Source organism: Bubalus kerabau, chromosome 8, assembly GCF_029407905.1.
Source record: "Bubalus kerabau isolate K-KA32 ecotype Philippines breed swamp buffalo chromosome 8, PCC_UOA_SB_1v2, whole genome shotgun sequence".
NCBI lineage: Eukaryota > Metazoa > Chordata > Mammalia > Artiodactyla > Bovidae > Bubalus > Bubalus kerabau.
In genome coordinates, this window is record NC_073631.1 from 23,273,305 (window position 1) to 23,298,021 (window position 24,717).

Genomic DNA, 24,717 nt, shown 5'->3' on the forward strand with positions numbered 1-24,717 from the left:
CTTATCATTCTCTCATAGTCCACACAACCCCTCTCCAGAATGAGAAGGCCAAATCGAGGTTGAGTGTTCCTTTTTTTAGCATTTTATCACATCTAACTTTCAATGTGAATTACTGATTTTTGAGCACATATTTCTTACATAAGTACTAGCACTTAATTATTTCTTTGAAGATATTTTACTAGATTGAGAAGTGAGTAGTGATTAATAATAAAATAAACTATAAGAGTCATAAAAATTATATGCAGAATCTCTGACAAATGGAAATGAGTGGTTCAAGCATACTGAAAAGCAGAGCAGGTATTTTTAGTAAAAAAATACAGTCATTTTACAATTGTATAATTTCAGTTTATAATACATTTGCATTACCAGTTTTTATATTATGTAGTTATTGAACATTTAAAAATACTTTGAGGAGATTTTCTGGTTTTCCCATTAAGTCAATATTTGTTAATATTTTAAGATGTTATTTCAAGTTTACATAAATTTCAAAACTGCATAAAATTTGATTTTTCTCTTTAGCATGAAATCCCATCTATGTAAAAATTTATGACTAAAAGTGGAAATAGCTAAGATGAGAAAATCAAGGCAGAAACAAGTTCTGGGTGAAGGAATTTGGAGAGATTTATTTTTTAAAAATTTTTCATCTTTTCTCTGATTTCCATGATAGATATATATCTACCCTATAATATAGAAAAACATTTAAACTGTGTATTAAAACCTTCTTCATCTAATTCCCCCTTGGAGGAAAGCAGTCAAAAGTTACAGACTTCTAGTTAAATAAGTACTGGGGATGAAATGTACAACATGATAAATATAATTAACACCGCTGTACATTATATACAAAAGCTTATAAAAGAGTAAAATTTCTCATCACAAGGGAAAGATACTTTTTTAAAAAATTCTTTAATGTTGTACCTATATGAGATGAATATTCACTAAACATTGTGGTAATCATTTCATGATGTATGTAAGTAAAATCATTATGTTGTACACCTTATACAGTGCAGAATGTCAATTATATTGCAATAAAACTAGAAGAAAAAGAAAGAAAGATCTTCTAAAATGAAAAACAAAAAATTCTTAAGTCCACCTAAGAGAAATTCACTGACACCCCACAGATTATACTTTGGATCTTCCTAAGTTACACAAAACATTAATATAACATACCATACATTCCTTTTTAAATAGGTATAGAAATGGATAAGACATCCTTCCATTTCTAAAACTTTAATGGGTCAGCATACTGGGATTTATTTTTCTATATATATTTCTCTTAAAGCTATACTTTATTTAATAATTAGAATAGATTCAAATTCAGAACACAGAGTAGAAAGTGAGTTCTGTAGGCTTAGATGTTTGACACTGTGCTCCTGCCCATGTGATAGGACAATGACGTATGCTGGGAGCAATACATTCACCACCATTTTTACATTTCTGAAAGCAGATTGCTGCAAATGGAAATATAAATAAGTTTAAAACTTAATTTGCTAGTCAAATCCTACAATAAGCCACAACAATTTTCATTAAAGAAAAAAGAAACAGTTAAAACATCATTGATTAAAGAATTTTTCCCCTTACCTTTTTCCCATTGTTAGACTTTTGTGGAAAAAATGAAATATTTGAATGAGAACTGCCATCATCTCAAAAACTAGATTGAAAGCAATAAAACATCTCAGGAAGTTCTGAACTGATCTGAGACAGGGCCAAGAAATCAGTAATTTTTTAAAAAACTTCCCCTGACTCCTACTTATAACTGAAACCAAGACTTAAATACATGTCATTTATCCTGGCAACTGTATTGGCTAGACTGGAAAATACAGGATACCCTGTACCTCTGCTAATTAGAAAGAAAGAGTTCAGAGGAACTGGCATTTTACTCTATTTTTAAAAGATATATATATATTTTTTTTTTAATTAAGTGATTTATTTTGATATAAGGCAGAGGAGTTTGTTTGATGTTGACATTCCAAGAGACATTTATGGAAAACAGTTTTAAAGTTGAAACACTGATGCAACTGATGCTAACTGTATTTCCTGGGAAAGCTTATATGTATTTTGTAATATGAAATTAGGACCTTTTTGATTTAGAAGTTTAGGCAAGTCCAATAATAAACCAATGGAAGGAGGATTGCTTTGCACTGCGAAATGGAAGAAGAGTGAAATAAAAAGATAAATTCTAAAAAAAAAAAAAAAAAAAAGATAAATTCTTTAAAGTAGGACTAAATAAGAAAAAATAAAAGCAAGGAAACAAAAAACCAGGAAGATGCTCTTTGTCTGAAGTCCTGCTTTACGTTCCCATGTGGACTTAGCATTTTAAGGGCATTTCCCTTACGTGTGTTGCACTGTTTCCTTGTCCAGCCAGAAGGACAAGAGCAAAGGCTTGGTCCCACACACTTTCCTCCATTAATGCACATGGGAACACAGATACCTGGAGATAAAGGGATGAAGTATTAGTCCTTAAATATCAATAGCTTTGCTATTAATATGTTTGCTTTACCTGTAGCTGGCAAACATATTTAGTAGTGTCTTACTTTTTTGGCATCTCCTACCAGTGTATCCTTCAGGACAGACGCACACATTATTTCTCATGCAGTGACCACCATTCTTACAGGGAGGCTGGCAGATAGCTAAAAGAACATATGGCAGCAATCTGTGAATATCACATATTCAATTATTATATGTTGCATTGTGTGTGTGATCTATGGGGACATAAGGCAAAGAAATGAGCTAGTAAAATAAAAGATCACAACTGCAAGTTGTTAAAACCATCATTTCTAAATCAAAATACAATGCTTATAGCCATACGTTGCTAGTGGGTTAGCAAATTTGGAAATATATTGGTGAAGTGTTCATAACCAATGGAGCCTTCAGTATGATAGTACAAATATTATGAATCTAATCTTATGTTTCACCAAACTCGGAAATAAAGAGTGAAATCACCTGGGAAAAAAACAAGAAAATAAGTCAAAACCAAGCTCAAAATAAGACCTGTTCCTATGGAAGTTAGAAAAATTGGTCATACACTGGTCATATGTTTAGAAAAAACTTTAAAGTTACTTTTAGATACCTACTGAGATCATAGAGACAGAGCTTTATATGTGACTTATTCCTGTCAGGGCCTGGGAAAAAATCTTTTTAACAATAAATCATAGGCTTTTTCAAGAATATTTATTGGATAATCCTGAATACAGTGTACTAGTAACTTCTATGTATATGGTTCTGTTCCATGGAGTTCAGAAATTGATGTTTGTATCTTTTATAGGATTTTTCTTGTGTCATACTTCTTCCTGATGTGACAATTAAATTCAGTTATTTAAAAATAGTAATACAAAGGCAAACTTGCCTATAAATTTTTAAATTTAATTTTCCTTAAGTGATGATTAAGTGGATTTTAGTTTTTGTTGTAAAAGTGAATGCCCAATTGTTTTGTTTTGGTAATAAGGTATTTGTGGACAGATTCCCCTTTTGAAAATTTCCAAACACTAAGAAAAATTCAGCTGATTTCAAGTAGATTCATAGGTGAAAATAATGTAACACTTTTTGTATAAAAACAATATAACTGAAAGATTTTAGCAAATGAATTAATAGCCATTATTTTAGACTGAGCCTTTTTTGGTTAATAATTGAGTTCCCTTTCTCTGGCATTTTTATTGGTACTTTTTTAATGAAGAAATGATCTTAAGTTTTCTGCTTTCTAATCCTTACACTGGAGAAGGAAATGGCAACCCACTCCAGTATTCTTGCCTGGAGAGTCCCATGGACAGAGGAGCCTGGTGGGTTACAGTCCGTGGGATTACAAAGAGTCAGACACGACTGAGCGACTGAACAACAACAATCCTTATTGAATTTAAGATTATTTCTATTAATTAGGAAAAGATGTATTCTTTTCATTACAAAAACACAAGAAATACCTGTGGTTAGGAATTTAACACTTAAAAATAAAAAGAATAAAAGACCTTTTTATAATGGGCAGTACTCATGTACTCTATAAAACTTGATAGAGATAAATACTACATCTATACAAAAAAGTATATATAATTAAAGTAATACAGAGAAATGGCATAAAACATGGACTTCATTGTGCCACCCCAAATCCCATTTTAAGAAAAGGAGGTTTAGGAGAATACCCAGTCATGTATATATATTTATGAGATTCTCCAGTCTCAGATGGATCTTCCATCAAACTCCAAAATGAGCCAAGTAATCTGGCCTTAATTTGTATATGGAAAGAGCTCATGGCATTTAAGGGATGAAGGAAATTGGAAGATATGAGGCAGAAATATCAATAACCTCAGATATGTAGATGACACCATCCTTATGGCAAAAAGTGAAGAGGAACTAAAAAGCCTCTTGATGAAAGTGAAAGTGGAGAGTGAAAAAGTTGACTTAAAGCTCAACATTCAGAAAACAAAGATCATGGCATCTGGTCCCATCACTTCATGGGAAATAGATGGGGAAACAGTGTCAGACTTTATTTTTTGGGGCTCCAAAATCACTGCAAATGGTGACTGCAGCCATGAAATTAAAAGACGCTTACTCCTTGGAAGGAAATTTATGACCAGTCTAGATAGCATATTCAAAAGCAGAGACATTACTTTGCCAACAAAGGTCCATTTAGTCAAGGCTATGGTTTTTCCTGTGGTCATGTATGGATGTGAGAGTTGCACTGTGAAGAAAGCTGAGTGCGGAAGAATTGATGCTTTTGAACTGTGGTGTTGGAGAAGACTCTTGAGAGTCCCTTGCACTGCAAGGAGATCTAACCAGTCCATTCTGAAGATCAGCCCTGGGATCTCTTTGGAAGGAATGATGCTAAAGCTGAAACTCCAGTACTTTGGCCACCTCATGCGAAGAGTTGACTCATTGGAAAAGACTCTGATGCTGGGAGGGATTGGGGGCAGGAGGAGAAGGGGACGACAGAGGATGAGATGGCTGGATGGCATCACTGACTCGATGGACTTGAGTCTGAGTGACCTCCAGGAGTTGGTGATGGACAGGGAGGCCTGGCGTGCTGCGATTCATGGCGTCACAAGGAGTCAGACACGACTGACTGACTGAACTGAACTGAGCCTCACATTTTGGGCTTAGTTATATAGTCGGCATATACATTTTAGGGAGTAAATTTTCTTACTAAATCTTACACCTATTGCAAATAGCATTAGAAGCATAGCTTTTTATTTCCTTTCTCACATTCTCCACTCAAAACTCTACCTAAAACTCTTAAACATGCATTTAGTAATAGTCTCCTAATTTTCAAGATCTGCCTTAACCTAGTCTTTGCATTCTGTGTTCATACCCTAGCTCCTTAACAGAAATCTGAATTAGAAAAACTCATTTTGAATGCTTAATATATCTAGTATTAGAGTGATGGTTTCTTCTCCATCTCAGTGTCAATCTTAGAATCCTAACCTACCTCTAAGTGAAAAAACAAAACAAAACAGGATTGAATTCAAACTGTAACATGACAAAGAAAGTTTGTATTTTAGAAGTTAAATTATCACATTGTATACTAAAAATCCACTCTATATTTGTATAGGCTCAAAACTACTAAGATGCAGAAAACAGATTTAAAACTTCATTTATTGACATTATTTCATGCCTGTGTGCTCAACTTCAGGTCATGCCCATTATTCTGAAAAACAAAACAAAACAAAACAAAAACAGCTTATAGCATTAACTCTATGAGTGAAAGTGTTAAAGTCATAGGCCGTAAATGGGGTAAATGGTACATCTTTATGTCTCATATTACTGGGCACACTGCTGTGTGTAGCTGGCTCTTCATAAGTGTTTAATGAAACTAAAGTCAAGAGAGATCATGAGATAAAATTAGTAGTAGACATTAGATTGACTGTAAATAAAACATTTTTGCACAGAAGGCAACAAAAATGACACCATTGCACACGAAAGACTGCAAGAGAGCTTATTTGTTTCACACCTTGGTCCTACAAATGTGCCAAGGTTGTGAGCCTAACATAAGTTGAATAAGTAAACATTTTACACAATAACTCATATATTTCTGTGAATTGGTAATTTGGTGATCAAAACTGCAATGTCACAAGAAATAGAGAAAATAAATAAATAACATCTTCCCCTTTGAAAATTGTCTTATGTTTGTTTACTCAGAGCTCTGTTTGTGTCTAACTTTTCCTTTGCCTTTTTATTTATAAAGAAAGAATAATTATCATTCTGACACTGTGTACCAAAGAATCCATTTGGACAGGAGTTGGTGATGGACAGGGAGGCCTGGCATGCTGCGATTCATGGGGTCCCAAAGAGGTGGACACGACTGAGTGACTGAACTGAACTGAACTGAACTGAAAGTGTTTGGTTTATTACAGGAACCACCATTGAGGCAAATGGGGTCACACAAAGCTGGTAAACAGTAGGAGGGAGAAGGACCATAAAAGTTTTATTATTTAAAAAATGGAAGCTGCCCTGAAGTACAGAATCGTGCATAATGAAATATTTTATTTTTACTGCCATTTAAACCCATAACCTATAATTAATTAGACTTTTCCAAACATAAGAGGAGAGGAATAACCAGATAATAGCTTTGAAAGTTTGTTCATTAAGTTAACAAATATTACCAAGCTAAGAATGTAGAGGCTGTTATTAGAATTTAGAATGCCCTTGGTAAGCATTGTTGGTAAAACAATTGGAAGTTAAGAGAAAGCAATTCAATAGCACAAACAGGATAGTCTGTAATCTGCTCAAATACATTCAGTCATGATTTTAAGTCATCTTCCCAATTCAAATAGGAACACTGCACTCAAGTCCTAGCACACTCGAAAACACACTTTGTTTTTGCTTCTTTCCCTTTGTTCCACTTTGAAAGTCACCCCAAATTCCATTTTTAATCCCGATTTTGCCAATTCTCCAAAGCTTACAATTTTATTCCTAACTGCACCTGTCAGAATGAATTTCTCTTTCCTCTGCTTCCAAAAAGGTAAACATTTATTATGTCACTTGTTACCCAACTTGTATCATAGTGCTTTTTATAATTATAATCTGTATCTCCTTCACTAATGATATGCTACTTGTAATGGGAAAAAATCAAATTGATCTTTATTTCCCTTTGCATCATGCTTCACACATAGTTGTCAAGCTATAAACACTGAATTAAATTTATGTTGAGAAAAGTCCTTAGATCACAATGGATTAAACAGATATTGGCAAACACCACTGCCAAGGAATTAAGCCTGATACTATAATAAATAGAATAACATTATGATGTCCAGTTAACTCAGAAGTGCTTGAATATTTAATGAAACAATGTCTGCATTGTTCCTTTCAAAGAGACCTGAATATGCAACACAAATATGTTTCTCTCCACCGTAAGGCAGAGTATGAGGGAAAAATAAAAGCCAAAAAAGAAAGTATTGGTTGGGTTGGATAAGATTAAAGCTGGAATACATTCTATGATTGTATACAAAGATAATGAATGAAGATGAGAGACAGAGTTTTAAAAATCTATCTGAAATAAAAACTCTCTACCAATCTCATCTGATTAGTTTTATGTTTTGCAAGTCCTTATCCTTAAGCCATTGATGCACCTTAAACCACTGATGCACCTTAAATTTCTTTCAACTGACATATTTATTGAAAATATTTCTGATTTTACCTGTGCTACAAGTAGGTCCATACCAGCCAGGCTTACACTCACAGACATCTGGTTTAAGACATTTGCCTCTATTTTCACAGTGCCTGTTACAGACAACTAAGATCATAGGATAAATTAAAAGAAAGGTAAGTTAGATGTGGTACTGGTCATATTATTGGCTATGACTTCAGTTCAGTTGCTCAGTCGTGTCTGACTCTTTGCGACCCCATGAATTGAGGACCCCGTGAACAGTATGAAAAGGCTATAACTTAGTTGCTCATAACTGCCAACCACAGTCTAATGAATAAGATTAAAGAGAAAGATAAAAAACATTTTATTTTTTGGCTTTAAATAGTTTGCAGTTTTCATATTCAGTTACCTTTATTGTTTGCTGCTGTTAATAGAGATGGAGAAAGTAGAAAATCACTGAGATGAATAGTAAGCAAGAGTTGACTATTTGTGAAAACTGTTACTAAAGAAAGTAATAATAGACATAGATTAAATGAGATCAATTTGTATACAAGCCAACAAATTAGAGGGGCTTCCCAAGTGGCACAAGTGGTAGAGAACCCAGCCACCAATGCTGGAGATGCAAGAGACATGTGTTCAATCCATGGGCTGGGAAGAGCCCCTGGAGAAGGAAATGGAAACCTACTCCAGTATTCTTGCCTGGAGAATCCCACAGACAGAGGAGCCAGATGGGCTACAGATCATGTCGCTACATACTTGCTACATACATGTTGCAAAGAGTTGGACATGTCTGAGCGACTGTGCACACACAACAAATTAGAATTCTTATTATCTCAAAGTAATGGTCATGGACTGAGTCCAGAAAAGAGTTGTTTCTAACAACAAGCTTCTTTATCTTACTTACTACTGGCACCCAGTGCTCTCAGTGGTATGCAGAATGGTAATCATCATAGCAAATCATGAAGGCATATATTTTGCATAGGGTTTGGGTTTATCTCAGTTAGCATTAGAGCAATCAACTCTTCAAGGAGCAATTTCATTATACTAGACTGCAAGAGAGCTTTGCTTACTTGTTTCACACCTTATTCCTACAAAACCATACAGGCAAAAGTGGAGGTTTCCAGCTAAGCAGGTGCCACCATGTTGACAAGGTGGTCTACAGCCTTCTGCAGACACAGATTGTGTTAAATCAGCTCCTAATTTGGAAAAAGTCAGTTTATGTTTATGAAGCACAAGCACAATAAAACCTTCTGCTATGAGCAATTTGTAGTAAACTTAGTTCTATTTTAGCATGAAATCTAGTTCTGTGGGATTGACTATGAGGTCACACTCTGTAGACAACCTATAAATCATCAGCATGTTTTGGTTTATAAAACTTTTGGTTAACTGGATGGAAATACACAATCAAGGTTTCTTCTGAAAAGTGAGACTTGGAGTTACACATTCTTGCCCTACAAAGAGAACACTTCTATATTTCTGTAATTATTTTCATATGCTGTTCATACTGTTTCTGTTAGTTCATTCTGTGTTTACTGTAATTTGTTAATTTGTGCCTTGCTTTGCCATGAAAACACAATAGGCTCTCAGTTTATTAATAATTATATATGTACAACCCACTAATATGTATTCTTTAAAAGTATTGCTTAAAAAATAACGATTTTTTTTTCTTTAAAGTATTATCCATTTTAGGAATGCCATTTCCTAAACTCTCCATTTAAGATTTCAACCAAGGCAATGAAATTATATGGCTATAAACATGTTTTTTAAAATGATTTTTTAGGTTTATTTTTACTACCTGATACCTTCTAATTATATGGTAATAGCAGTTCCTTGGACCCATGTTTGAGAAATTATTCAATAGGCAGATATCCTTTGTTTGAAGCTAAAATATTTATAGGGATATGGTTCCATATAACTAAATATCAAAAAAATATTTCTGCAGATACTTTTACCAAAGATGTATGAGCTATTGCTTTTTGGCTTTCTGATTTGGCAAATTTAAATTTTTTAAATCTTCAATAAAATGTTTTTAATAAACATTAACAAAACTTAGACTCCCTCACCAGCATTAATACATATTAATATGTACATATTAACATATACTGTGTACATATTAATATGTACACAGTAAAGCTGAATTACCTTTAAAACACTTTTAAAAGATTGCATTATTTTGGTTTTATTATTTGATTTTTAATTTGAATTATCACCTTCATCACAGATTGTTCCATGTCCTGGGGAACATTCACAAATGTTAGGCTTAATACATTTTCCATGGTTTTTGCAGTCAGGATGACATACAGCTGTAAAAAATAAAGCTCATGGCTTAGAAATATTACTTATCAATTAAATTCATTATGCAAACTAATAAAAGCTATACTTAATCAGTTTGGCAGTCAGAACCGGTGTAACCAGGTTTGCATTTGCATATGTTTGTGGCAACACACTCTCTGTTTCTTCCCCAAGGATGTTTACAAATGGCTGAAAAAATCAAGACAAAAAGGCTGAATTGTAGATACAGTGTATACACATGGCCTGTAAACTTAATTCTGTAATAAAAGTAAAATTCTCTGAAATTGAAAAATTTGAAATTGCTATTAAACAATAATGACTGCAAACATTCACAAAATTATTTTTCCCCTTATATTTGTTTTACTACCAGGATGACTGAGGTAAATGATTAATAGGGTAAGAAAAACATACCATACGAGGAAGTTAGTCCCATAGAAAATCTGCTGTTGGACATGGCTGCTAACCATAAAAGGGATTACAGTCTTTCAGAGAGCAGTTTAGTGTCAGATACTAATTAGCTAAATGCTGGTGAATGGCAGGGAGAATCAGAATGTCAAAGAGCAAAATGCCAGCAACACATCGTAAGCTTATATGTTCTTATTTCTTAAGCTTCTTTGACAACACAATATACTCTATTAGGCATTTAACACTTTTTGAAGTAACTGAAATGATTGAGGTTGTTTTACTTGCTAATAAAAAGGAGTTTTATGTTATAAACATGTAAGAATTACAGGTTATTATCATTATTCCTACAGAAAAAAGAAAACAAAGTTCCTCAAGGTAACTCAGAACAAAGGAACACTCTAACAGCTCTGTTTCTTAAGCTGGTCTCAAACAAATCAAAACACACACACACACACACACACACAAAACAAAATAATATGAACACTAAAAAGTAACTTCTATGCCAGAAGTTTTATTTGTATCAAAGAAAACTATGCTGATGATTGTGAAAAGAAGTAAACAGTCCTTTCAAAATTAAAGTGATGCCTAATTTGTTTTATTGTTAAGAGCTGGAGGAATTACAGAGAAACTTAATTTATACAAATAATGCAGGATTAGTCATTTAAAGGCTAAATACCCTCTGTGAGCTGAAAAGAACCCAGACCACAGTGTTATTCATACTGTTATTTTATATCTAGCTGCTTGCTACCAGGAGTGTCGGTTGGCCCTGTACGGTTGTGCTTTCTTTTCTGTATAACAGGAAAAATAATACCTAGTACATGGTGTCCTTGTGGATTATATGACATAATAGAAACGAAATATTTCCAAAGGCCCTAGAACAAGTAGGTATTTAATTTATATATTTGTAGTGTGTTATATAGTTATAATGTTTTTTAATACCAACATTATTAAAAATTTGAGCAACACTTGTGTTAATTTTTTTGAAATGTGAAGAGAATATACCCAAATAATAAATAAAATGAGTAGAAGTTAGTGAACTAAATGGAGTAAACAAAATGTAATATATAGAAAGGTGTATCTTCTTAAGCACTTAACAGTGAGTAGACAGTTTTCTTTGTGACCTTTGAAGAGTTGTCACACTACCTCTGCAATTGCTACTTTCTCCGTAATATCCAAAGGGGCAGCGTCCACACTGGAAGTGACCATCTGTGGTTGGCACACAGGAAATACCAAGAAAGCAAGGGGATTTCAGCACAACTTGATCTTTTGGTCAATCCAGGCTTTTCTGGCAAAACATTGATGGCTGTAGTAAGTGATGATGTAAACCCATCCTTTTATACTGTGTATAACCTTGGCAGACCTGTTAGTTTGAGAATTATACTCTCCTGCCTCTGTTTGGATGAGACTCTGGGTAATACTTCACCATGAGAACTGTTCAGGTTAATGCTTAAAGAACTATGGTTGTTTGTAGGAACTGCCAACTCCTCCAGGAAGAGGTTTGCACTAGGGGTATGAGCCACATATTCAAATCTGATATCTGATGGGAAATAGCCTTCTTTGAATGATTAATTTGAGCTGTAATTGATTTTAACGAGAAGTGTGAGAGGTAGTTGGTTGCAGCCAAGAACATTTTCGTAGTTGCAGGACTGTGGATTGAGCTCGCACCAAGTAGTGAATGTTCTGTTGACAGTTGATGCAAATTTATGGCTAAACAACCAAAAAAGAAAAAGAAAAATGTTAGTCACAGTTAGCATAATATTTATTAATGTTCTGCTCTACCTATAGAGGGCTTCTCTGGTGGCTCAGACAGTAAAGAATCTGCCTGCAGTGCAGGAGACCTGGGTTTGATCCCTGGGTGGGGAAGATCCCCTGGAGAACAGAATGGCTACCCACACCAGTATTTTTGCCTGGAGAATTCCACGGACAGAGAAGCCTGGCCTGGTACAGTCCATGGGGGTGCAAAGGGTTGGACACGACTGAGTGACTAACACTTTCTGTAGTATTTAACATTAGGTATTTCATTCCTTAATTTGAAGTCTATTACATGTACATCACTCATTATTAGAGAAATGCAAATCAAAATTACAATGAGATAGCACCTCAGTTCAGTTCAGTCACTCAGTCGTGTCCGACTCTTTGTGACCCCATGAATCGCAGCACGCCAGGCCTCCCTGTCCATCACCAACTCCCGGAGTTCACTCAGACTCACGTCCATCAAGTCGGTGATGCCATCCAGCCATCTCATCCTCTGTCGTCCCCTTCTCCTCCTGCCCCCAATCCCTCCCAGCATCAGAGTCGTTTCCAATGAGTCAACCCTTCGCATGAGGTGGCCAAAGTACTGGAGTTTCAGCTTTAGCATCATTCCTTCCAAAGAAATCCCAGGGCTGATCTCCTTCAGAATGGACTGGTTGGATCTCCTTGCAGTCCAAGGGACTTTCAAGAGTCTTCTCCAACACCACAGTTCAAAAGCATCAGTTCTTCGGTGCTCAGCCTTCTTCAACTCTCACATCCATACATGACCACTGGAAAAACCATAGCCTTGACTAGACGGACCTTTGTTGGCAAAGTAATGTCTCTGCTTTTGAATATGCTATCTAGGTTGGTCATAACTTTCCTTCCAAGGAGTAAGCATCTTTTAATTCCATGGCTGCAGTCACCATCTGCAGTGATTTTGGAGCCCCAAAAAATAAAGTCTGACACTGTTTCCCCATCTATTTCCCATGAAGTGATGGGACTGGATGCCATGATCTTCGTTTTCTGAATGTTGAGCTTTGAGCCAACTTTTTCACTCTCCACTTTCATCAAGAGGCTTTTGAGTTCCTCTCCACTGTCTGCCATAAGGGTAGTGTCATCTGCATATCTGAGGTTATTGATATTTCTCCCAGCAATCTTGATTCCAGCTTGTGCTGCTTCCAGTCCAGCATTTCTCATGATGTACTCTGCATATAAGTTAAATAAGCAGGGTGACAATATACAGCCTGGATGTACTCCTTGTCCTATTTGGAACCAGTCTGTTGTTCCATATCCAGTTCTAACTGTTGCTTCCTGACCTGCATACAGATTTCTCAAGAGGCAGGTCAGGTGGTCTGGTATTCCCATCTCTTTCAGAATTTTCCACAGTTTACTAAAAAGGAATGCATTTGAATCTGTTCTAATGAGGTGGACAAAACTAATGCCTATTATACAGAGTGAAGTAAGTCAGAAAAAGAAATATAAATATCTTATACTGACACATTTATATGGAATCTGACAAAATGGCACTGATAAATTTATTTTCAGGGAAGCAATGAATAAACAGACATAGAGAACAGACCTATGGACATGGTGGGAGGAGAGGAGGGAGAAGGGGAGATGTATGGAGAGAGTAACATAGAAATTTACAATACCATATGTAAAATAGATAGCTAATGGGAATTTGCTGTATGACTCAGAGAACTCAAACAGGGGCTCTGCGACAGGCCAAAGGGTGGGATGGGGTGGGGAGGTGGGGGGAGATGGGAGGGAGGTCTTGGAGGGAGGGCACATGGGTGTACCTGTGGCTGATTCTTGTTGATATATGACAGAAAACCACAAAACTCTGTAAAGCAATTATACTTCAATATCTGATCCCAAATTAAGCAACCTTCTCATTCAAGGCATTCATCCTCATATATAACCTAAATTCAGGATTCTTTGCAATGTTAGCATATTTTCTGTGCCTTTGATTCTCTTGTTAGAGAATCATTCTAATGAGGTAACTAGTTTCTGTTTGGTAACGTATTAGCAACCAATTCCAGATCATTAGTTTTCATCTAGATGTGAGGTCTTTCTTTTATTCCCCCAATAGTCAGGACACTGGTGTGAAACACATTTGGGAACTTGATTTGTATAAGAATACCATCTTTAATAAGATACTGCTCATCCTTTTCTTTTGAAGAAGGAAATGGCAACCTACTCCAGTATTCTTGCCTAGAGAATCCTGTGGACAGAGGAGCCTGGGGGCTGCTGTCCATAGGGTCGCACAGAGTCTGACACAACTGAAGCAACTTAGCATGCATGCATATTTCAATTAAAAATTTTTTGTTTAAGTCTATTACATGTATAAATGCTATTCTAGGAGTCCTACAGCATTAAAAAGTCAACACATGATTCCTGCCCTCTGAGAACTTGTAATATATTTAGATACACAAGATAACACAGAATATAAAACAGTATAGAAGTATTTGTTTAAAGTTTTAATATTTCTGCATAAAAAGACAATATAGATAAGGTAGGCCATAGAGATAGAAAAGATACTTTCAAGTACACATTATGTAAAGGATCAGTGGCCAGAATAAACTCTTACAAAACAACAAAAAGTCAAAGAAAAGTTATAAACAGATAAACAACAGAAAAGCAAATTTCAATGATTATTTGAAAAAAAATAATTTGATGACTTTTGGCAAGTTCTATCCAAAAACAAACAATGGAAAGATAAAACTAAGCAACTCTGTAGATAAGAAAACAGAAAAGATACATACATGAAAATAATTTTAAACTATATAATAATACATATAATTTTAAACTAAGAATTTGAAATCTCGAGTTTTTGCAAAATATAAATGAACTGAAGAAGATAGAGTAGATGACAGAAAAACTACATTGAAAGAAATAGAAAAACAATCTAAAATAACCTCCTAAAATGATGTCAGGACAGCTGATCTAATGGAAAAATTTTTTTACCAAATTTCAAGGAAAGACTATTTTGCAAAACTGTTGGAACATGCACAAAGAGATGAAACATCAACATTTTATCAGAGTGGCATAATCTTATAGTCAGCATTATTTTTGAAAATACACAGAAATTTAAAATGAAATACTACTCTTTTATTTAAGATAAATCAAGTGCAGCTGTGTAGTTATATATTATCACATCAGGATGAAATAGACTTGTATCTCAACTAACAATTTATTAAGATATAAGTGAAAAAATTAATATGTTAAAAAGTAATTTGATACACCCATTTTTGTAAAAAAAAAAAAAAAGTCTGAAAGGGCTTCCCTGGTGGCTCAGTGATAAAGAATCAGCCTGCCAATGCAAGAAACATGGGTTCAATCCCTGTTCCTGGAAGATCCCACATGCCATGGAGCAACTAAGCCTGTACACCACAAATATTGAGCCTATGCTCTAAAACCCACAAACCACAACTACTGAGTCCACACACCACAACTACTGAAACCTGATTGCCCTAGAGACTGTGCTCTGAATCAAGCAAAGACATTGCAACAAGAGAAGCCTGGGCACCGTAACTAGAGAGGAGCCTCTACTCTCTACAACTAGAGAAAAGCCCTCACAGCAACAAAGGCCAAGCACAGCCAAAACTAAATAAATAAAAAAGAAAATTATGAAAACATTCTGAAAAAGTTAATCCAGGGGACAGAAGTTATAGCACATAGTTAGTGATGATAAAAAGCATTTGATAAAATGTAAAACCCACTCCTGACTTAAAACCAGAGAATTCTGAGAAAGCAACCAATAAAAGGAAAATTCCAGCAGAAACCTGTAGTGATATCATACTTAGGGGCAAAACATGGAAGAATTCCCACTAAAACCATTAAGAAACAAAATTATTAAGAAACATTCCTGCACACTTTGCACCGGAGGTCCCAGCCACTACAATCAGAACATAAATTTGAGAGCTGGAAGAGGGCTGTTAGATTGCTCAAGTTCAAGTTTTGCCTCTGTAATTTAAGAACTCTGTAAACATATTGCTTAACCCATCAGTGCCTCTGTTTGCTGCTGCTGCTGCTGCTAAGTCGCTTCAGTCGTGTCCGACTCTGTGCGACCCCATAGATGGCAGCCCACCAGGCTCCCCCGTCCCTGGGATTCTCCAGGCAAGAACACTGGAGTGGGTTGCCATTTCCTTCTCCAATGCATGAAAGTGAAAAGTGAAAGTGAAGTCGCTCAGTTGTGTCAGATTCTTAGCGACCCCATGGATTGCAGCCTACCAGGCTCCTCCATCCATGGGGTTTTCCAGGCAAGAGTACTGGAGTGGGATGCCATTGCCTTCTCCTGCCTCTGTTTACTCATTTGTAAAATGGAAATGAGTTACTATATATAGCTATTATGAGGATCAGATGAAATAATGTATTAAAAATATTTGCTTAGTGTCGGTACATCATAAAGTTAGACTAAATCTTAGTTACTATAAAAAGTAAATAGAGACAAACTCACCATTTGCAAAAATACTATGTTTTACCGACAAAATCAAGACAAGAATAAACCATAGAAGAGTGTAAATAGCATTAAATAAGGCAACTGGGTGCATGAATAACTTTAAAATTAGGATACATTTCCTATATTGCAATAATCAACAATACCTTGCAAAATGAACAAATGCAATATCTTGGAAGATAAACAGCTGACATCACAGTATGCAAAGGCATAAAGAAAAGTAATTAGAAACATACAAGAATAATAGAGTGTTACTGAATAAAACAAGAGTTATAAAGAAAGCACTGTGAAGAAGAAAAGGTCTTATGAAACAATGAGTTTCACATTTGAGTAGGGTTTGAGTAGATGATGAATGACCAGGAATTTATAGAATATGAGTTTGGAATGATCACTTCCAATCCTAAGTTTCTCTAAAATCACCTTAAATAATTACGTAATTTGTTTCTAATACAACATGACTCATTTATCTAGAATATAAACCAGAGAATTCAAAAGATTAGCAAGAAAAAGGATAATCTGTAAAATGCATTATATAATCTTAGAACTTTTTGAAAATAAAAATTCCTGAGGGGTAAATATGGGAATCTTCTGAAAAACAAATGAGAGATAATACTTGTCATTAGAGTTTAACTAAAATAATTACTTAATAAAGGCATTTCCATTTGTTGGCTTAACATTCCTCCGTCTCTGGCATATATACCATCCTCTTCCTTAGTTACACTGTTGTCAGACCTTGTGAGAACCACAGTATGTGCAATAAATTCATTTAAAAAGCATGTTTCAACTATAAATGTATACACGAAAAACAGATCAGAGTTAAACTTATGAAACCAAAGCACTGTGAATAAGAACATATAAAAATGTCATGTGCATTGAACTCCTTGCAAATTACACATCACCTCTTCAGCAGATGCTTCTCTAAGGGACTGAATTGTGTTCCCCAGAATTCATTCGTGGAAGCCCTAAACTTGAATGTGGCTGTATTTGGAGATACTTTTAATGAGGTGAATAAAGTTGAATGAGGTCACAAGGCATGAATCCTACAGGACTTGGAGAGAAGCCAGAAACCAACCCTGCTGGCAACTTCATCTCAAGCTTCCAGTTTCCAGAATTGTAAGAAAACAAATTTCTGCTGTTTAAGGCACCCAGTCTGTGGTATTCTTTTATGGCAGCAGAGCTAACAGATGTTCCTATGGTCACACTCACCCAATCAATGTCAACCACCTGTATTCTTTCCTAGAACTTTGTTCTTCACACGTATGTGTCTCTTTCCTACACTACTTAGGAACTTCAAGAATAAGAACTGCAATTTATTTACTTTTATAGTTACTGATTTTTGTGTCTACCACAAACTAAGTAAACAACAACCAACAATAAAAGATCAAGTTTGTATTAACAAGCATCTTGGAGTACAGAATGAAGCAGGGCAAAGGCTAACAGAGTTATGCCAAGAGAACGCACTGGTCATAGCAAACACCCTCTTCCAACAACACAAGAGAAGACTCTACACATGGACATCACCAGATGGTCAACACCAAAATCAGATTGATTGTATTCTTTGCAGCCAAAGATGGAGAAGCTCTGTACAGTCAGCAAAAACAAGGCTGGGAGCTGACTGTGGCTCAGATCATCAACTCCTTATTGCCAAATTCAAACTGAAGTTAAAGAAAGTGGAGAAAACCACTAGAACATTTGGGTATGACCTAAATCAAATCCCTTATGATTATACACTGATCTCAGTAGCATATTAGGCACCTACCGACCTAGAGAGTTCCTCTTTCAGTATCCTATCATTTTGCCTTTTCATATTGTTTCATACTGTTCATGGGGTTCTCAAGGCAAGAATACTGAAGTGGTTTGCCATTCCCTTCTCCAGTGGACCACATTCTGTCAGACCTCTCCACCATGACCCGCCCGTCTTCTGTGGCCCCATGGGCATGGCTTAGTTTCACTGAGTTAGACAAGGCTGTGGTCTGTGTGATTAGATTGACTAGTTTTCTGTGATTATGGTTTCAGTGTGTCTACCCTCTGATGCCCTCTTGCAACACCTACCGTCTTACTTGGGTTTCTCTTATCTTGGACATGGGGTATCTCTTCACGGGTGCTCCAGCAAAGCGCAGCCACTGCTCCTTACCTTGGACGGGGAGTATCTCCTCACCACCGCCCCTCCTGACCTTGAACGTGGAGTAGCTCCTCTCTGCCCTCCTGTGACCGCGCAGCCACCGCTCCTTGGATGTGGGGTTGCTCCTTTCGGCCGCCGCCCCTGGCCTCGGGTTGGGGGTAGCTCCTCTTGGCTGCTCCTGCGCTGTCACAGCCTGGCACTCTCAGCTGTTGCCCCTGACCTCGGACGTGGGATAGCTCCTCTTGGCCGCTCCTGCGCTGTCGCAGCCTGGCACTCTCAGCTGTCGCCCCTGACCTCGGACTTGGGATAGGTCCTCTTGGCCGCCACCCCTGACCTCGGATTGGGTGTAGCTCCTCTCAGCACGCTTCTGCCGGGTCCGTCGCAGCCGGCGCGCTTCTCCAATATGCTACTGGAGATCAGTGGAGAAATAACTCCAGAAAGAATGAAGGGATGGAGCCAAAGCAAAAACACCACCAGGTGGTGGATGTGACTGGTGATAGAAGCAAGGTCTGATGTTGTAAAGAGCAATATTGCATAGGAACCTGGAATGTTAGGTCCATGAATCAAGGCAAATTGGAAGTGGACAAACAGGAGATGGCAAGAGTGAACGTCAACATTCTAGGAATCAGCAAACTAAGATGGACTGGAATGGGTGAATTTAACTCAGATGATCATTATATCTACTACTGCAGGCAGGAATCCCTTAGAAGAAATGGAGTAGCCATCATAGTCCACAAAAGAGTCTGGAATGCAATATTAGAATGCAATCTCAAAAATGACAGAATGATCTCTGTTCAATATCACAGTAATCCAAGTCTATGCCCCAGCCAGTAACGCTAAAGAAGCTGAAGTTGAACGGTTCTATGAAGACCTACAAGACCTTTTAGAACTAACACCCCAAAAAAGATGTCCTTTTCATTATACGGGACTGGAATGCAAAAGTAGGAAGTCAAGAAACACCTGGAGTAACAGGCAAATTTGGCCTTGGAGCATGGAATGAAGCAGGGCAAAGGCTAATAGAGTTTTGCCAAGAAAATGCACTGGTCATAGCAAACACCCTTTTCCAACAAGACAAGGGAAGACTCTACACATGGACATCACCAGATGGTCAACACCGAAATCAGATCAATTATATTCTTTGCAGCCAAAGATTGAGAAGCTTTATAGAGTTAGCAAAAACAAGACTATTTAAGGGACTAGATCTGATAGAGTACCTGATGAACTATGGACAGAGGTTCATGACATTGTACAGGAGACAGGCATCAAGACCATCCCCATGGAAAAGAAATGCAAAAAAGCAAAATGGCTGCCTGAGGAGGCCTTACAAATGCTGTGAAAAGAAGAGAAGCGAAAAGCAAAGGAGAAAAGGAAAGATATAAGCATCTGAATGGAGAGTTCCAAAGAATAGCAAGGAGAGATAAGAAAGCCTTCCTCAGCAATCAATGCAAAGAAATAGAGGAAAACAACAGAATGGGAAAGACTAGAGATCTCTTCAAGAAAATTAGGGATACTAAGGGAACATTTCATGCAAAGATGGGCTCAATAAAGGACAGAAATGGTATGGACCAAACAGAAGCAGAAGATATTAAGAAGAGATGGCAAGAATACACAGAAGAACTGTACAAAAAAGATCTTCACGACCCAGATAATCACGATGGGGTGATCACTGACCTAGAGCCAGACATCCTGGAATGTGAAGTCAACTGGGCCTTAGGAAGCATCACTATGAACAAAGCTAGTGGAGGTGATGGAATTCCAGTTGAGCTATTTCAAATCCTGAAAGATGCTGTGAAAGTGCTGCACTCAATATGTCAGCAAATTTGTAAAACTCAGCAGTGGCCACAGGACTGGAAAAGGTCAGTTTTCATTCCAGTCCCAAAGAAAGGCAATGCCAAAGAATGCTCAAACTACCGCACAATTGCACTCATCTCACATGCTAGTAAAGTGATGCTCAAAATTCTCCAAGCCAGGCTACATCAATACGTGAACTGTGAACTTCCTAATGTTCAAGCTGGTTTTAGAAAAGGCAGAGGAACCAGAGATCAAATCACCAACATCCTGGTGGATCATCAAAAAAGCAAGACAGTTCCAGAAAAACATCTATTTCTGATTTATTGACTATACCAAAGCCTTTGACTGTGTGGATCACAATAAACTGTAGAAAATTCTGAAAGAGATAGGAATACCAGACCACCTGACCTGCCTCTTGAGAAACCATGGACAGAGGTTCATGACATTGTACAGGAGACAGGCATCAAGACCATCCCCATGGAAAAGAAATGCAAAAAAGCAAAATGGCTGCCTGAGGAGGCCTTACAAATGCTGTGAAAAAACGAGAAGCGAAAAGCAAAGGAGAAAAGGAAAGATATAAGCATCTGAATGGAGAGTTCCAAAGAATAGCAAGGAGAGATAAGAAAGCCTTCCTCAGCAATCAATGCAAAGAAATAGAGGAAAACAACAGAATGGGAAAGACTAGAGATCTCTTCAAGAAAATTAGGGATACCAAGGGAACATTTCATTCAAAGATGGGCTCAATAAAGGACAGAAATGGTATGGGCCAAACAGAAGCAGAAGATATTAAGAAGAGGTGAGGAAGCAACAGTTAGAACTGGACATGGAACAACAGACTGTTTCCAAATAGGTAAAGGAGTACATCAAGGCTGTATATTGTCACCCTGCTTATTTGAATTGTATGCAGGGTACATCATAAGAAACACTGGGCTGGATGAGGCACAAGCTGGAATCAAGATTGCCAGGAGAAATATCAATAACCTTAGATAGGAAGATGACACCACTCTTATGGCAGAAAGGGAAGAACTAAAGAGCCTCTTGATGGAAGTGAAAGAGGAGAGTGAAAAAGTTGGCTTAAAGCACAACATTCAGAAAACTAAGATCGTGGCATCCGGTCCCATCACTTCATGGCAAATAGATGGGGCAACAGTGGAAACAGTGGCTGACTTTATTTTTGGGGGCTCCAAAATCACTGCAGATGGTGACTGCAGCCATGAAATTAAAAAACGCTTACTCCTTGGAAGGAAAGTTATGACCAACCTAGATAGCATATTCAAAAGCAGAGACGTTACTTTGCCAACAAAGGTCCATCTAGTCAAGGCTATGGTTTTTCCTGTGGTCATGTATGGATGTGAGTTGGACTGTGAGGAAGGCTGAGCGCCGAAGAATTGATGCTTTTGAACTGTGGTGTTGGAGAAGACTCTTGAGAGTCCCTTGGACTGCAAGGAGATCCAGCCAGTCCATTCTGAAGATCAGCCTTGGGATTTCTTTGAAAGGAATGTTGCTGAAGCTTAAACTCCAATACTTTGGCCACCTCATGCGAAGAGTTGACTCACTGGAAAAGACTCTGATGCTGGGAGGGTCTGGGGGCAGGAGGAGAAGGGGATGACAGAGGATGAGATGGCTGGATGGCATCACTGAATCGATGGACGTGAGTCTGAGTGTGAACTCCTGCAACTGGTGATGGACAGGGAGGCCTGGCGTGCTGCAATTCATGGGGTCACAAAGAGTCAGACACGACTGAGCGACTGAACTGAACTAAACTTCCCCTGTATGTCCTTATAATACTGACTGATTTTAATTTCTCCACCTTTCAATATGGGGGTCTTGGAACAGATAATTCAATGCCCCTTATATCTTTGAACATTGTGAATTTATGATGAATCAGTCATAACAAATCCATTAAAAACAGACACCAATTCAGAAGTTACATTGTGTTTCTCTTATTTCTTTCACTAAATTCTTCCCCACATTTATACTGTCTTCCCATAATATCCCAAGTCTTGCACCTGAGCAATGACTCATATGGTCTAACACAGTAATGAAATTTGCACATTCAATAACGTACATGGTGACATTACAAAGCACTATGTAAATATAAGGCTTTATGACTCCTTAGATAAAATTACATGGGACCAAGGAGTAATTATATCTTGTTGTATTTTGTGATGCCTGGCCTTATTAAAAAAGAGAATGTGAGAAACACCTATGTCGAATCATACATGGCTATATTTAAAGAAGTAAAGAAATTATATGGTACATGACTATAATTTGGGTAGTTTTTTTAGGTGGAACAAAGCATCCAGAAATCATCCATACCCAATATTATGCTCAGAATGTCACAGAATAGCGCTGGGTTTGTGTTCTTTATTACATATTAAAATAAAAATCCCATATCTATTGTACTACAATCATAGGGATTATATATAATGAAAACATTTCATCTTATATTTCCTTGCAGCAAAATAAATTATGCAATTAAGAAAAATCCTAAATTACACAGTATTCATCTTAAAAAAACATTTATGTAACCCATGATTTTAAATTGTTTTTAAATATTTGGATTAAAAAGAATAACTTACTTTCTAAAAATGACCATGTAAATTTTGAAATTTTAGGTCTACAAATTGAACAAGGGCTGGTAGGATTTTTATCCCCTTCAATGTAGCAGAGTCCATTGATAATGCAAACATTTTCCTAATGGAGATTTTTTTAAAAGGAAAACACCAATCAAGATACAACTAGTTAGTGTTTAGGAAAAAAAAATACACAATACATAAAAGAAAGCAGCATATATGTTGATGATTCCAACAAATGCAATTTATAAGTCTGTATTGATTAGCAAACTTTTTTTCACTTTAGAAAACATTTTTTTGTATATTCTGATCATAAATGCATCTTAGAAAACAAAAAATTTCCTCTACGTGTTAATGGAACTGATCAATATGAAAGGAATAAGAAAATGCATATAATTGTACCTCTGTACAATTATAACAATTTATAAATAACATGGGAATAAAGCATCACTTTTCTTTCTATCTTTTTACTGCTAAACTCACACAGGAAGTGTTTTATTTACAAATAAAAACAGACTCTTTTCCCCTGCATATCTAGGAATCAGATTGGTTTATAGTTATTCTCCCTTCCTCCAGGAGCCCACTAGTCCTTTAAACATGGCAAGACTAAACTAGATCCCTGGCATAGTCATCCATACTTGATAATGGATGCTATTACACAAATAGTGGAGAGAGATGCTGACATGCAAAGAAATAATCATAAATGTAGAAATCATTTTTAACTTGGGAAGAAGATCAAATTTTGTCCAGGATATATAAACTTGCTCATTCTACCAAATCTCCTTGACATCACTTGGAACACTGCACAAAAATGAGAACAAAATAGCCCCAAGAGGTTAAAACAACTGTGAATAACAACATTTGAAGAGTAATTATTTCAGGACATATGGAAATGTAATATTTGGAGGGAAAGAAAATCAAACGACTTCTCAAAAACAAATTTCTTATTGATGTGATCTGATTGTTAATCTCAAGAAGAAAATTTTAAAAATCTGAGGAAAGGGAGGCAGAGGATGAGGTGGTTATAGTATTACCAACTCAATGGACATGAATTTGAGCAAACTCTGGGAGATAGTGAAGGACAGGAAAGCCTGGCGTGCTGCAGTCTATGGGGGCACAAAGAGTCAGACATGACTTAGTGACAGAACAACAGATACATAATGTATCTGTTGTTCTGTCACTAAGTCATGTCAAAAATAAAATAAAATTTAAAAAAAAAAGAAAGGAAAGAATAAAAAAACAAAACAAACAAAAAAAACTATTTTATATGCTTCTTAGTTCTGAAGAGCCAGGTGATATTACACACATGGTATCACTTAAATCAGCAACTGACATAGAAAAGAAACCTGTTGAGAAGCCTAGTGGACTGGATATAGGTTAAAAAGGATATGGGTGAGAAATTTCAGCCCAGGCTGTGCTGTTCTGTTATCCCGCAAGTGGTAGATATTTGCATGGTTCAATGAGCTTAGCGGCCACAGGAAACTCCCTTTGAAAGTGTTACCTTCACATTTTACAAACTCTGTCTAAATGCATGTCACTTGCCACAAAGAAGATAAAGTAACCATAAGGCAGCAGTTTATTGGAAAATCACTATTACTACTTTAAAAATGTATGTAGGAAAGGAAATTCAACCTGAACCTCTTGTTCTGATGTTTCAGGAGTAAACCTGTCACTTCAAAATTTTTAAAGCAGAAACTCAGCCATTTTAACAGGAGTTATAGGCAGAAGAACAATTTTGATTTAATCTTGAATAACCTTGAAGAAGGCTTTT

The 24,717-nt window shown here is 36.6% G+C and overlaps 2 protein-coding genes across 5 annotated transcripts in view; one reads left to right on the forward strand and one right to left on the reverse strand.

Moving 5' to 3' along the window:
• Positions 1 to 24,717, forward strand: part of LOC129658961 (taste receptor type 2 member 1-like) — a 175,813-nt gene that overhangs the window by 36,574 nt on the left and 114,522 nt on the right. The gene's annotated exons all lie outside the window — the stretch shown is intronic.
• VWDE (von Willebrand factor D and EGF domains) overlaps positions 1,315 to 24,717 on the reverse strand; it is a 56,038-nt gene continuing 32,635 nt past the window's right edge. Inside the window, 12 exon segments of the mRNA XM_055589636.1 lie at positions 1,315 to 1,448; positions 2,333 to 2,428; positions 2,532 to 2,628; positions 6,181 to 6,218; positions 6,313 to 6,369; positions 7,619 to 7,714; positions 8,638 to 8,733; positions 9,778 to 9,892; positions 9,948 to 10,048; positions 17,105 to 17,146; positions 17,149 to 17,278; positions 22,903 to 23,067. Of these exon segments, the coding sequence (XP_055445611.1) occupies positions 1,315 to 1,448; positions 2,333 to 2,428; positions 2,532 to 2,628; positions 6,181 to 6,218; positions 6,313 to 6,369; positions 7,619 to 7,714; positions 8,638 to 8,733; positions 9,778 to 9,892; positions 9,948 to 10,048; positions 17,105 to 17,146; positions 17,149 to 17,278; positions 22,903 to 23,067 (1,167 nt within the window).